The following is a 13,169-nucleotide window of genomic DNA, read 5'->3' on the forward strand; positions in this document are numbered from 1 at the left end:
GGAATGGGTTAAGTCAGAATGCCAGATGTAGGGGAGGGCACCAGGATGAGGTCTCTTGTTATCTGGTGTGCTCTCTGGGGCATTTGGTGGGCCGCTGTGAGATACAGGAAGCTGGACTAGATGGGCCTGTGGCCTGACCCAGCGGGGCTGTTCTTATGTTCTTATGTTCTTATGAGTTCCATAACGTTGGTGCCACTACTGAGAAGGCCCTATTTCTTGTCGCTGCCCCAAGTACCTCCTTAGGTGGCAGCACTTGTAAAAAGGTCTTCTCTGATGACCTAAGAGGATGAGCCGGATTGTACAGAAGTAGGCGATCTCTAAGATACCCTGGCCCAGAGCAGTATAGGGCTTTAAAGGTCAAAACCAGCACCTTGAATTGGGCCCAGAAACAAATGGGCAGCCAATGTAGCCCCTGGAGAAGCAGGCTGACAAGAGTCAAACCGCCTGCCTCCAGTAACCACACGGGCCGCCGCATTCTGCACTAATTGCAGTTTCCGAACAGTCTTCAGGGGCAGCCCCACATAAAGCATGTTACAATAATCTAACTTCTGTGTCACCGTGGCATGGATCACCGTGGCCAGGTCTGCACGATCCAAGTACAGCCGCAGCTGGTGCACCAGCCGAAGCTGAGCAAAGGCCCCCCTAGCCACAGCCGCCACCTGGGAATCCAGGAGCAGCTGCGAGTCCAGGTGGACCCCCAAGCTGCGGACCTGCTCCTTCAGGGCAGTACCGGGGTAGCTGTGCTGATGGGGCATGCACTACATCTTGTGGGGCAGCAATCACAGAGTCCTCCTTAAGGTATGGGAGCATTTGTTTCCTTACCTTGGGGCTGCATTGCAGCTGCACTGGTGCTTGAAAATTGGATAGGATTGGGCCCTCAGAGACCAATCCTATGCATATCTACTCAGAAACAAGTCCTCATGTATTCAGTGGGGCTTACTCCTAGATAAGTGTGGTTAGGATAGCAGCCTTAATGATTCTGAAAAACCAGCAGGTGCCCCCCCAGTGGCATAGAGTGGTTGTAACGCAAATGGAAAAGTGTTGAAGTGGGACTACAAGCCAGAAACAATAAAAGTATGAGCAAAGAGCAGCCCTCCCAATGCCAGTTGAAATGAACCATGTGGGCCCCACTGCACTGTCTCAGAAGGGAGGGTGGTCCACAGCTGTGGTGCAACCCCAGAAAAGGCCCTGCTCCTTGCCACCTGATTTCTGTTAAAGGCCTCACTGGCTGGCAGGTGGTCTTGCTACAGGGGCGTGTGGTGGGAGGTGAGGCAGTGCCTCCCCAGCAGGGCCCTTTGGAAAGCGCCACCGTGGGAGGTGCTCAGGCACACTCAGCCTACGCGTGTTGCACTGGCAGCGGTGGTGCTGCCTTCCGAAGGGCCCCGGCGGGGAGGCACTGCCTCACCTGCCTCCCCTCCCACCACACACCCCTGCCTTCAAGGCCCAGGCCTTCCAAGGTGAGCATCAGCACCCTGAATCAGGCCCACGACAGCTGGTGGCCTCGAAGCACCCAAGCAAGCCGCTGGGCACCAGCAGCAGCGCCTCTCTAGCGACCCCAAGAGCGTCACTCTAGACTGTTGCTGGCTCTGGAAGCGGGCGAGCGTTCGATGATAGAGATAGGTGGGCTAGAGGGGCCGCCCCAACGAACATCCGGGTGCGTTTTCCTGGAAGTGGCGTCGCACGCGGAGCCGGTAGTGCGCACAGGCTCCGCGACGGGCATGCGCAGGCGGGCTGAGGAGGCGGGCTGGTCGGGGTGGCGCTGGCGCTGGCGCTCCGCTCCTGTCACCGCCCAGCCGTGGGCCTTGGAGGGGGCAGCGGCGGCGGGACCTGAGCCCAGGCGCCAACATGGGCCTCCTCTCGGACCCCTACCGGCGCCGGGCGCTCTCCCGCCTCCTGCTGCGGCTGAACACCCCGCTCTGGTGAGCAGCCCGGGCGGGGCCCCCCCATGTCCGACCCCCTTGTCTCCCCCCTGCAGCGTGGTGAGCTTCCTGGGGAGGCAGAGCGCCTCCCCCTGTCCCCCCCGTGTTCTGAGCCCCTTCTCCCCCCTGTAGTGTGGTGAGCTTCCGGGGGAGGGCCTCCCTCCTGACCCCCCCAAGTCCTGAGCCCCTTTTCTCCCCCCTGCAGTGTGGTGAGCTTCTGGGGGAGGGCCTCCCTCCTGACCCCCCCAAGTCCTGAGCCCCTTTTCTCCCCCCTGCAGTGTGGTGGGCTCCCTGGTGGGTGGAGGGCCTCCTCCTGTCTCCCCATGTCCTGAGTCCCCTCTCCCGCCCCTGCAGCGTGGTGAGCTTCCTGGCTGGGCTGGGCTGGTTTCTGGGCCTGGCTTTCCAGCCCTTCACACTACGCATGTACATGTCTGAGAACGCCATGGGCTCCACCATGGTGGAGGAGCAGTTCGGCCACGGGGAGCGCGCCCTCGCCTTCGCCCGTGAGTTCGCCGGCCACAAGAAGAAGGCTGGGTGAGTGCCCCCAACTCTACTTGGCAGTGTCGCTCCCCCCTTCTGCCCAGCCTGTCTTGCAGGGGGTGGAGTGCAGCTGCTGGCCCTGTTGGGCCCTTTCCATCACCCCATGTGGGCCCCAAGCAGTCTTTGGAGACGGCTGTGACTCGGTCCTATAGCCAGCCCTACCATGCACACAGTACCTCCAGATGAGCCAGGAAGAACTTAGGTCCAGAGGGCTGCAGCCTGCTGAGCGAGGGGGCCGGAGGGGTCTGACTGGGCAGGAGGTGCCTGCCTTTGCTTCTGCGAACCATCTTGGGACACTCTTCAGCTGTGCTTTGAAGGGGGCATTGGGTCACAGCAGACCAGCAGCTTTCCAGGGGAGTTGCGCCACCTTGCCAGCGCTCAGGCTTAAGCTGGCTGCAGTGCAGAATTGTGGTGTGGGGAGTAGGGATTGGAGCAGAAGTAGGGAAAGCTGCAAACTACACACAGTGCATAGAGTAGGAGCAGCTGCTAAAACATGAATAAATAAGAGCTCACTTTGTACTTTTTATTACTGGGTTGTGTTTTCTCGCTCTGGGAAAATGCAGTTGGAGTCAATCAGCTCTCAAAAGCTGCCCTGCCAAGTCAGGCTGTGGTGAGTCCATCCAACTGGGTATTCTACATGGACTGATAAAAGCTCTCCAGCGTCCTGAGGAGGGAATCTTTCCCAGGCCTCTCTGGACCTTTCTGCAAGTAGCATCTGTGCTCTGGGGATCTGGCCAGTCCAGGGGCTCCCACTCTCCTTACCTGAACAGAAGAGGGACTGGGCCTTATCTGTCACACTGTTTTTCCTCTCCCTTCAGGGGCATGCCAGTAGCTTGGCTAGAGAAGACCATGTGGAACCTGGGCCTGGAGGTGTACAAGCAACCCTTTTCCCGCACGCTGCCATTCCCTGACGAGATGCGGGAGAGATACGTATGTGACAAGTCCTGGGTGGGCAGGACTGCAGCTGTTTTGCTAACTGTGCAGGGGTTGGGGGCTTGGTCTTGGAAATGGGAGCTTCTATGTGCAGGCAGGTTATATCTCCCTCCCTGCTCCCAGCAAAGGTTGGTTTGTTGACTGCCACTTAGAGGGGAGAAATACTCAGGGCTCCCCTCACCGTGTGCTTTCCTCTTTGCAGATGGTGAAAGGAACCAATGTGTATGGGATCCTGCGGGCTCCCCGCGCAGCCAGCACAGAGTCCTTAGTGCTAAGCGTCCCTTGCAGCGAGGGGCAGCACAACAACCAGGCTGTAGGGCTGATGCTGGCACTGGCCTCCCACTTCCGAGGTGAGCTGGGGAGCTAGTGGCTGCATCCGCAGGCTGTCTGGGGCCTGCCTGCCTGCTTGCCTTTTTTACAACTGAGTGGTGGTGGATGAGGCTTGCTAAAGTTTGTCCTGTAAAAATGGAGCACTGGTGAGGCCTTCTGGTGGACAGGGCTCTTTGGGTAGAGGAGGGTCTGGGGGTGGTGCTGAGGACTGGACTGGATTGGTTGGGGGCTTCTGTGTGAAAGCAGGAGGACACGCATCTCTGTGCTGAGCTGCAGTTCTTTTGCTTGTCTTTTTGTGTATAAAAAGTTCCTTTAAAGCAGAGTTTTAAAGGCCTGCAAGCAGGTAGCGGACTAAGGATTCCACTGTGACTTGAGGTTGAGACCAGGCCAACGTTATCTGCCTGGGTTTCCTTTCCAGCAGCTCCTGCGGTGGGAAAGGTCTGGCCCTGGTTGGAGCACTTGCTGGTGCCAGAGGTGGGCCTGCTGAGTTGTAAGTGGCTGCATGCAGTACCTGGGCTGTTCTCTTGTTCCAGGCCAGATCTACTGGGCGAAGGACATCATCTTCCTCGTAAACGAGCACGACCTGATCGGCATGGAGGCCTGGCTGGAGGCCTATCACGATGTCAATGTCACAGGTGGGCATGAGAGGGAGACACGGGCGGAGTGCTGGTCCCGAATTGGTTGCTGCAGCCTGCTTTCTCGCCTCGCTGCGGAACGCGTGCCCCTGGGCTTCCACCTTCTTGCCTTCTTTTCTCTTGTGGGTTCCCGTGCCTGGAACGCCTTGTCAACTTTTCCGGGGCCGAATCCATCAGCAAGGCCCCTGTGGCCTCCCTGCTGGGCCTCAGCAGCTCTCCTCCATTATGGAACCCCAGACTTTCTTTACATGCAGGCAAAGTCTTGGGCTATCTTCCAGCGACCTCAAAAGAGTTGTATTAACACCAGTGCTTCAGATCTAGCCACGCAAACTACGTTGCTTGCAGGGCGCATAGAAATTGGGCCACTTGTTTCCCACTAGCCTAGCTGCTCTTTCCCTCCCTAGAGGTGCTCTCGTCAGGAATGCTGGGCCGAGCTGGAGCCATCCAGGCTGCTATCTCTCTGGAATTGAGCAGTGATGTCATCACCAGCTTTGATGTGGCTGTGGAGGGGTTAAACGGGCAGCTGCCTAACCTGGACCTGGTCAATCTTTTTTATGCCTTCTGCCAGAAGAACGGACTCCTCTGCACCATTCAGGGGAAGGTGGGGGAAAGGTGAACCCATCTGGGGTGCCACTGAGAAAGGGGACCAGGGGCCTTCTGTCCCAGAGCAGCCCGTATGTGCAACCCAGGCCATCTTGTGCACATGTGGGGCACCTTCCCTGCAGAACTGGTCTAATTCTGGGGAGCCTCTTGGTTTCCTGGGCTCCCCCCCTCCTCGGCATGCTGCACCCCAGAGCAAGTGGTGGGGAGTCGGAGTGGCTGTCCTGGGAACCAACGCCGTGTGGCCCTCTGCTTCTGCCCTCCAGCTGCAGCGCTCCGACTGGGACTCGCTGCCGGCCTACCTCCACTCCTTGCAGACTCTGCTGCTGATGGTGCTGAAGCAGGGCTCAGGCCGGCCTCAGGGCGACCATGGCCTCTTCCTGCGCTACCACATCGAGGCCATCACAGTGCGCGGCATCAACAGCTTCCGCCAGTATAAGTTTGACATGGGCATGATGGGCGCGTAAGTAGGGCCGTGGGCCCCACAGGCTGAAGGCAAAAGGCCAGCAGGAGAGGTCTCTGCTTCTTCAGTGAACAGATCTTGGGGGCTTCAGCAGGGGCTGAAGAGGCCCAGCAGATGTGGGGCGCAAGGGTGTTCTGCTGTGCCTCACTTTCCATCTTTCCTTTGCAGAACCCTGGAGGGAATGTTCCGAAAGCTGAACAACCTGCTGGAGCGCCTGCATCAGTCATACTTCCTCTACCTGCTGCCCTCCCTCTCCCGCTTTGTCTCCATTGGGATCTACATGCCGGCTTTTGGCTTCCTCATCCTTGTCCTGGTCCTTAAGATATCCTGCTTGCAGAAGGAGTGTTTGAGTCAAGATCTGGGATGGAGTGGGGGGGGGGGTCTTCTAGTTGGCAAGTCCCAAGCCTGGTGGGAACGGAGCTCTTCAGGTGTTTCACTTGTGTGCAGGCCACCGGGGGCTTTACAGAGCAGTGGGTGGCAAGTGCCTTCGCAGTCCTAAACGAATGCAGGCGGGGACTTGAGATGCAGAAGGGTCTGTGGTGTACTGGGGGAGCAAGGGGGTCAGATATCCCAGGTGCCAGGCTTGGAGGGTGGCACCATCTGCCGTGCTACAGTGGCTCCCCCGCTGGTAGTCATAAGAACATAAGAACAGCCCCACTGGATCAGGCCATAGGCCCATCTAGTCCAGCTTCCTGTATCTCACAGCGGCCCACCAAATGCCCCAGGGAGCACACCAGATAACAAGAGACCTCATCCTGGTGCCCTCCCCTACATCTGGCATTCTGACTTAACCCATTCCTGAAATCAGGAGGTTGCGCATACTCATCATGGCTTGTACCCCATAATGGATTTTTCCTCCAGAAACTCATCCAATCCCCTTTTAAAGGCGTCTAGGCTAGACGCCAGCACCACATCCTGTGGCAAGGAGTTCCATAGACCGACCACGCGCTGAGTAAAGAAATATTTTCTTTTGTCTGTCCTAACCCGCCCAACACTCAATTTTAGTGGATGTCCCCTGGTTCTGGTATTATGTGAAAGTGTAAAGAGCATCTCCCTATCCACTCTGTCCATCCCCTGCATAATTTTGTATGTCTCAATCATCTTAGTCGCTCTCTTTTGCACCTTTTCCATTTCCACTATGTCTTTTTTGAGATGCGGCGACCAGAACTGGACACAATACTCCAGGTGTGGCCTTACCATCGATTTGTACAACGGCATTATAATACTAGCCATTTTGTTCTCAATACCCTTCCTAATGATCCCAAGCATAGAATTGGCCTTCTTCACTGCCGCCGCACATTGGGTCGACACTTTCATCGACCTGTCCACCACCACCCCAAGATCTCTCTCCTGATCTGTCACAGACAGCTCAGAACCCATCAGCCTATATCTAAAGTTTTGATTTTTTGCCCCAATGTGCATGACTTTACACTTACTGACATTGAAGCGCATCTGCCATTTTGCTGCCCATTCTGCCAGTCTGGAGAGATCCTTCTGGAGCTCCTCACAATCACTTCTGGTCTTTACCACTCGGAAAAGTTTGGTGTCGTCTGCAAACTTAGCCACTTCACTGCTCACCCCTGTCTCCAGGTCATTTATGAAGAGGTTGAAAAGCACCGGTCCCAGGACAGATCCTTGGGGCACACCGCTTTTCACCTCTCTCCATTGTGAAAATTGCCCATTGACACCCACTCTCTGCTTCCTGGCCTCCAACCAGTTCTCAATCCAGGAGAGGACCTGTCCTCTAATTCCCTGACTGTGGAGTTTTTTCAGTAGCCTTTGGTGAGGGACCGTGTCAAACGCCTTCTGAAAGTCCAGATATATAATGTCCACGGGTTCTCCCGCATCCACATGCCTGTTGACCTTTTCAAAGAATTCTATAAGGTTCGTGAGGCAAGACTTACCCTTACAGAAGCCATGCTGACTCTCCCTCAGCAAGGCCTGTTCGTCTATGTGTTTTGAGATCCTATCTTTGATGAGGCATTCCACCATCTTACCCGGTATGGATGTTAGGCTGACCGGCCTATAGTTTCCCGGGTCCCCCCTCTTTCCCTTTTTAAAAATAGGCGTGACATTTGCTATCCTCCAATCTTCTGGCACCATGGCCGTTTTGAGGGACAAGTTGCATACCTTAGTCAAGAGATCTGCAACTTCATTCTTCAATTCCTTTATAACCCTTGGGTGGATGCCATCAGGGCCCGGTGACTTATTGATCTTTAATTTATCAATGAGGTCTGAAACGTCTTCTCTTTTAACCTCTATCTGACTTAACTCCTCAGTCAGGAGGGGCCGTTCGGGCAGCGGTATCTGCCCGAGGTCTTCTGCCGTGAAGACAGATGCAAAGAACTCATTTAATTTCTCTGCCATCTCTAAGTCTCCTTTTATCTCCCCTTTCCCTCCCTCACCATCCAGAGGGCCAACCGCTTCTCTGGCGGGTTTCCTGCCTCTAACGTATTTGAAGAAGCTTTTATTGTTCCCCTTAATGTTGCTGGCCATGCGTTCCTCATAGTCTCACTTGGCCTCCCATATCACCTTCTTACATTTCTTTTGCCACAGTTTGTGTTCCTTTTTATTCTCCTCATTAGGGCAAGACTTCCATTTACGGAAGGAAGCTTCCTTGCCCTTCACAGCCTCTCTAACTTGGCTGGTTAGCCATGCGGGCACTCTCCTGGATTTAGTGGAACCCTTCTTTCTTTGCGGTATACACCTCTGCTGGGCCTCTATTACTGTTGTTTTAAGCAGCCTCCATGCACTCTGGAGAGATTGGACTCTTTTTACCCTCCCTTTCAACCTCCTTCTAACCAGCCTCCTCATTTGAGGGAAGTCCGCCCGTCGGAAGTCAAGGGTTTTTGTTAGAGATTTGCCTGGTATTCTTCCCCCAACGTGCACGTCAAAACGGATCGCAGCATGATCACTGTTCCCCAATGGCTCAGTAACGTTTACATCTCTAACCAGGTCCTGCATACCGCACAAAATTAAATCCAGAGTCACCTGTCCTCTGGTAGGCTCCGTAACTAGCTGATCTAAGCCACAGTCATTTAGCACGTCAAGAAATCCGGTTTCCTTATCGTGACCAGAACACAAATTGACCCAGTCAATATGAGGATAATTGAAGTCCCCCATGATTACAACCCTGTCCCTCCTTGTCACCTCCCTGATCTGTTTCCTCATTTCAAGGTCCCCATCAGATTTCTGGTCTGGAGGACGATAGCACACCCCCAGTATTACATCGCTGCACAAGCCTGGTAATTTAACCCACAGAGATTCTACGGTGGAGTCGGACCCACCTTCAATCTCTACTTTGCTGGATTTTATCCCTTCCTTAACATAAAGGGCCACCCCACCTCCAACACGCCCCTGCCTGTCCCTCCTGTAGAGTTTATATCCCGGGATTGTGGTATCCCACTGATTCTCCGCATTCCACCAGGTTTCCGTTATGCCCACTATATCAATATTTTCCCTTGTCACCAGACATTCCAGTTCTCCCACCTTTGCTCGTAGACATCGGGCATTCGCATAAAAGCATTTATACACGGAATGCCCCAGGATGGGCTGCTTATTCGCTCCTTTGTCCCCGCCTCATTGTGCCAAACCGTCTATCACATCCCATCACCCTACCTTTCCCAATTTCTTCTCCTACCCTGCCTTTGTCTTGTTGTTCTCTAACCTCCCCATCCTCATCCCATAGGGATGAGGAGTCCCGAACCGGATGCCCCTCGGCTCCTGTCGGCCAGCACACCAATCTGAGGGCCACCCCCCCCCCCGAGGGCCTCTCACCTAAAGGCATTCTGAGGGCCAGGGAAGCAGCGGACTGCCTCCCTGGCCCTTGGAGGGCTGAAAAATATCACTTCCAGCTTCATGGAGAAAACAGGAAGAGATGTTTTTGAGCCCTTAGAAAGCCTTGTGAGCCCAAGTAGCTGTAAAGACCCAAGCGGTGCCTCCTACACTAAAGGGGTCGGAGCTGTCAGGGTGTCAAGTAGCCAGGGTGGCAGTGCTGCTCTTCACACTCTCACAGAACAACAGAACCAGGGGACATCCACTAAAATTAAGCGTTGGGAGGGTTAGAACAGACCAAAAAAAAATACTTTACTCAGCATGTGGTTGGTCTGTGGAACTCCTTGCTGCAGGATGTGGTGATGGCATCTGGCCTGGATGCCTTTAAAAGGGGATTGGACAAGTTTCTGGAGGAAAAATCCATTACGGGGTACAAGCCATGATGTGTATGCGCAACCTCCTGATTTTAGAAATGTGCTATGCCAGATACAAGGGAGGGCACCAGGATGCAGGTCTCTTGTTGTCTGGTGTGCTCCCTGGGGCATTTGGTGGGCCGCTGTGGGATACAGGAAGCTGGACTAGATGGGCCTATGGCCTACGGTGGGGCTGTTCTTATGAGACCATGCCTGAAGTGGGTGGGAGCAAGAGGCGGTCCCTGGTTGGTGGGGATTGTCCCTGCACTGCCTGTCTTCACTCATGATCCTCCTTGGCAGAATTTGGCTCATCCAGAAGTCACAGGGGATGCTCTGCCATCAAGATGGGCAGGATGTCTGGCCATCAACTTGGAGTCCCTGAGAGCCACGGGCTGCCCTCTCTGTGGGCTGACCTGGGGAGGAAGCATCTGGTGTGTCTTAGGGTTCAGGGAGGGGGCTGGTTTGAACATACAGGTCCTCAAGAGGGCTGTCTGGGTTTCCTTTGACTTTCCATTTAACGCTCTGGACCTGTGGATGAAACTGGGCAGGTGCGACCTGGACCTGGATGAGCGGCTCTGCGACGGAGACTCGGGCCCAGTTGCTGTGGAGGTGAGGGGTGGCTGAGAGGAGCCAGTCTGTGTGAATGGGAGTCGAGCGGGAGGGACCCTCTGTGAATACTGCAGTGCTCTCCTGCCCTTGGGAAGGGAGTGTGCTAACCCTCCTTGCGCTGCCCCCTTGTGCTCCAGCAGTGCCCACCCACCCCCTGGTCCTGGGGCCAGGTAGGTCCCTCTTCCCTATACATTTGTGTTCCTGCAACAGGTCACACCGTTGTCCCTTCCCTTGTGTCAGCTGCATCTCCCCAATTGTGTGAATGATGAGATGGCAGGTGGCAGCTTCTCAGTCAGCCAAGCAAGGTGCATTTCGGAGACTCTTCCACATTTGCTTTTGTGGTTTTCCTGCACAAATGCAGGCCCTTGAGTGCCAGATACTGTTAATCTGATGGGCTGCTGCAGTTGAAGGTCATCTAATCCAACCCCTTGCATGGTGTAGGCTAGTTGGGTGGCTGTCCAGCCTCTGCTTGGAAACCCCCTATGAAGGAGGAGAGCCCACAGGTTGTCCCAGTGATCTCCTCATCATAATCTCTTTAGGTTTAGCGTAGGCAGTGCTTTTTGAAGTGCTCCTTGAAGTTCTTGGTTTCCTGGCCACCCAGGTTGCCCTCTACTGATCCTGCTCCTCAGGCAAGCAGGATCAGGCCAGGGCCATCTTGCTCCAGTTGCAGACAAAACCCTCCAGTACTCCACAGGGGCTGTTGTATTTCAGTTCTGGTGAGAGTGAAGGCGGGTCGTCTTCATGAGACGGGGCACTGGCCTGGCAGGTCCATGTGTCCTGTTGCGTTGCTTGAGAAGTTAATACCAACCAGGAGGGTGGCAGCCCACAACCAAGGGTGAGTGTTGCTCACCAAGCCTCGGTGCACGCAGCCCCTCCCCCCACTGCAGCAGGAAAGGCGATTGGGGGCCCAGTCTGCTGAGCCACCCAGGGCTCCTTTGTGGAGCCAACACCAGCTTCCTGCCCTGCCATGTTGGTGCCTGCCAGGGGTGCCCATGCCCAGGGCAGTGATTCAGGATTAGCAGCCTCTCCTTCCAGGCCTCTGTCCTTCCAGCTCTGCGGGTGCCTCCCCTCAGTCTCCTTGTGCTCTTCTCTTCCATGCAGGAGCCGAGGCCCAGCCTGCTGGCGCTGGTGCCCCCACTGCTGATCTGCCATGCCACTGGACTCGCACTCTACTTCGTGCCCATCCTGGGCCAGCATGTTGCTACGCAGCACTTCCCCGTCTCGGAAGCAGAGGCTGTAGTGCTCACAGTCATTGCCATCTACGTGGCTGGTCTGGCACTGCCCCACAACACTCACAGGTGAGGGGGGTAGTGCCAGGATGGAGTGTGCAGACATCTTGGGTGCTTGGCACGCATGCAGCATAGTGGGCTGGCACAGTGTGCCTCTCCTTCAGGGCCCTGCTTGTGTCTGTCGTGCGCCAGCCAGCTCTGTGCTTCTGTCCTGCAGGGTCCTGACTGGCCTGGGCAGCGATCGTGGCTGGATGACGCTGAAGCTGCTTGCCCTTCTCTACCTGGCCATGCAGCTGGGCTGCATAGCCCTCATCAACTTCTCCCTGGGCTTCCTGCTGGCTGCCACCATGGTGCCTGTGGCAGCTGTTGTCCAGCCCACGGGGCCCAAGTAGGTAGCCAGGAGGCCTGTTGCTGCTTTCTCCCCCCTCCCCCCCGATTGTCCTTATAGGAGCTTCTGTGAAGTGACAGGTTTAAGGAGCACCAGGGGTGAGTTCTGCTGGGCGGGTGACAGCGGGGTGGAAGGAGGGAACCGCCATTCACGGGCAGATTCTCCTTGGCACTGCAGCTGGAGAAAGTACAGCCGGTGTGGTGGTGGTGGTCAGCTCCCTGAAGGCCTGAACATGTTCCCTCTCTGAAGGCATTGGCTAGAACTGGAATGCCCCCCCCCCGTTGCCTTGACAGACAGACTAGTTATCCCGCAACACACATACAAGGCGCAGAGGGGGGAAGTGTACTAACTCTTGTTTTGCTTGATAGGATGGCTGAAATTTGTGAGGGACAAGCCATTGCTTGGCTCTGGGGTTGGGAAACCTTCCCCCCCCATGCGGATGCATGCTTGTGCGCACAAGATGAGTTGCAGCCATGGTGCTGGCCTGAGCCTCCCCGCCTGCCTGTCCCCCCACAGGTACCTCTCAGCTGGGCTGCTGGTTCTGGTCACTCCGGCCGCCACACTTCTGTTCTGCATCTTCCTGTACCAGGAGCTCATCGACTACCCCATCTCAGCACTGGAGGGCTGGCAGCGCTTCTTGCAGGCTATTGCCGAGGGGCTGCTGGACCACCATCTCTACGGCTCCATCGTCTTCCCCTTCATCACCATCTTTGTGTATCCCTGCTGGCTGCTGCTCTGGAATGTGGTCTTCTGGAAGTAGGATCCCTGCGCATACCCTACCCCAAATGCTGCCGTTTGGCCCTCCTTTCCAGGGGGAGCAACTGGAGAGGCATCCCTTCTGGGGGGAGTGGTCACCTGGAGGCCACTGTGGTTTCTGAGAAGAAGGGGGTGGGCTTGGGAGGCAGGGAGGGGTGGCCAGCTGGGGTCTCTTATGGTGCTGCTGTAGCTGCTTTGGGGGCATCCCTGAGTCTTGGAGCAGTGGAAGCCGAAGCCAGGAAGAGTGAGAGCCCCAGAACTGCGGTGGACTGAGAGGAGGAAGGGGGATGTCTGAGGCTCTAGCGGGCGCTGGACCCTGGGGCTTGTGCTTGGCCCCAAAAGGCATTTACCTGGTTCCTGTCCTGACTGTGGGGCCAAGGAGGCTAACGTGTTGCCTCCTGTGGTGCTTTTGACCCTTGTCTGGGCGTGTCTGTCTCCTGGTGTCTGAGGGCACTCTAGAAAGGCTGGCAGCAGCAGGGGCTGTAGGTGTCCACACAGTGGAGAGGGGTGTCATGGGCAGGAGTGCAGGGAGAGGGGCAGCATGCAAATCTTTGGAGGACAAATAAAGAGAAAGCTTTGA

At 55.9% G+C, this 13,169-nt stretch overlaps 1 protein-coding gene across 1 annotated transcript; it reads left to right on the plus strand.

The window, feature by feature from the left end:
- The first annotated feature begins 1,739 nt into the window (after nt 1–1,739).
- Nucleotides 1,740–13,169, plus strand: GPAA1 (glycosylphosphatidylinositol anchor attachment 1). The gene is made up of 12 exons (XM_066626096.1): nt 1,740–1,919; nt 2,274–2,453; nt 3,278–3,389; nt 3,595–3,742; nt 4,256–4,357; nt 4,762–4,958; nt 5,224–5,420; nt 5,589–5,742; nt 10,127–10,216; nt 11,318–11,514; nt 11,663–11,833; nt 12,350–13,169. The coding sequence occupies exons 1-12, from the start codon at nt 1,846–1,848 to the stop codon at nt 12,591–12,593; spliced, it is 1,866 nt and encodes a 621-aa protein (XP_066482193.1). The 5' UTR covers nt 1,740–1,845; the 3' UTR covers nt 12,594–13,169.

Source organism: Tiliqua scincoides, chromosome 4, assembly GCF_035046505.1.
Source record: "Tiliqua scincoides isolate rTilSci1 chromosome 4, rTilSci1.hap2, whole genome shotgun sequence".
Classification (NCBI taxonomy): domain Eukaryota; kingdom Metazoa; phylum Chordata; class Lepidosauria; order Squamata; family Scincidae; genus Tiliqua; species Tiliqua scincoides.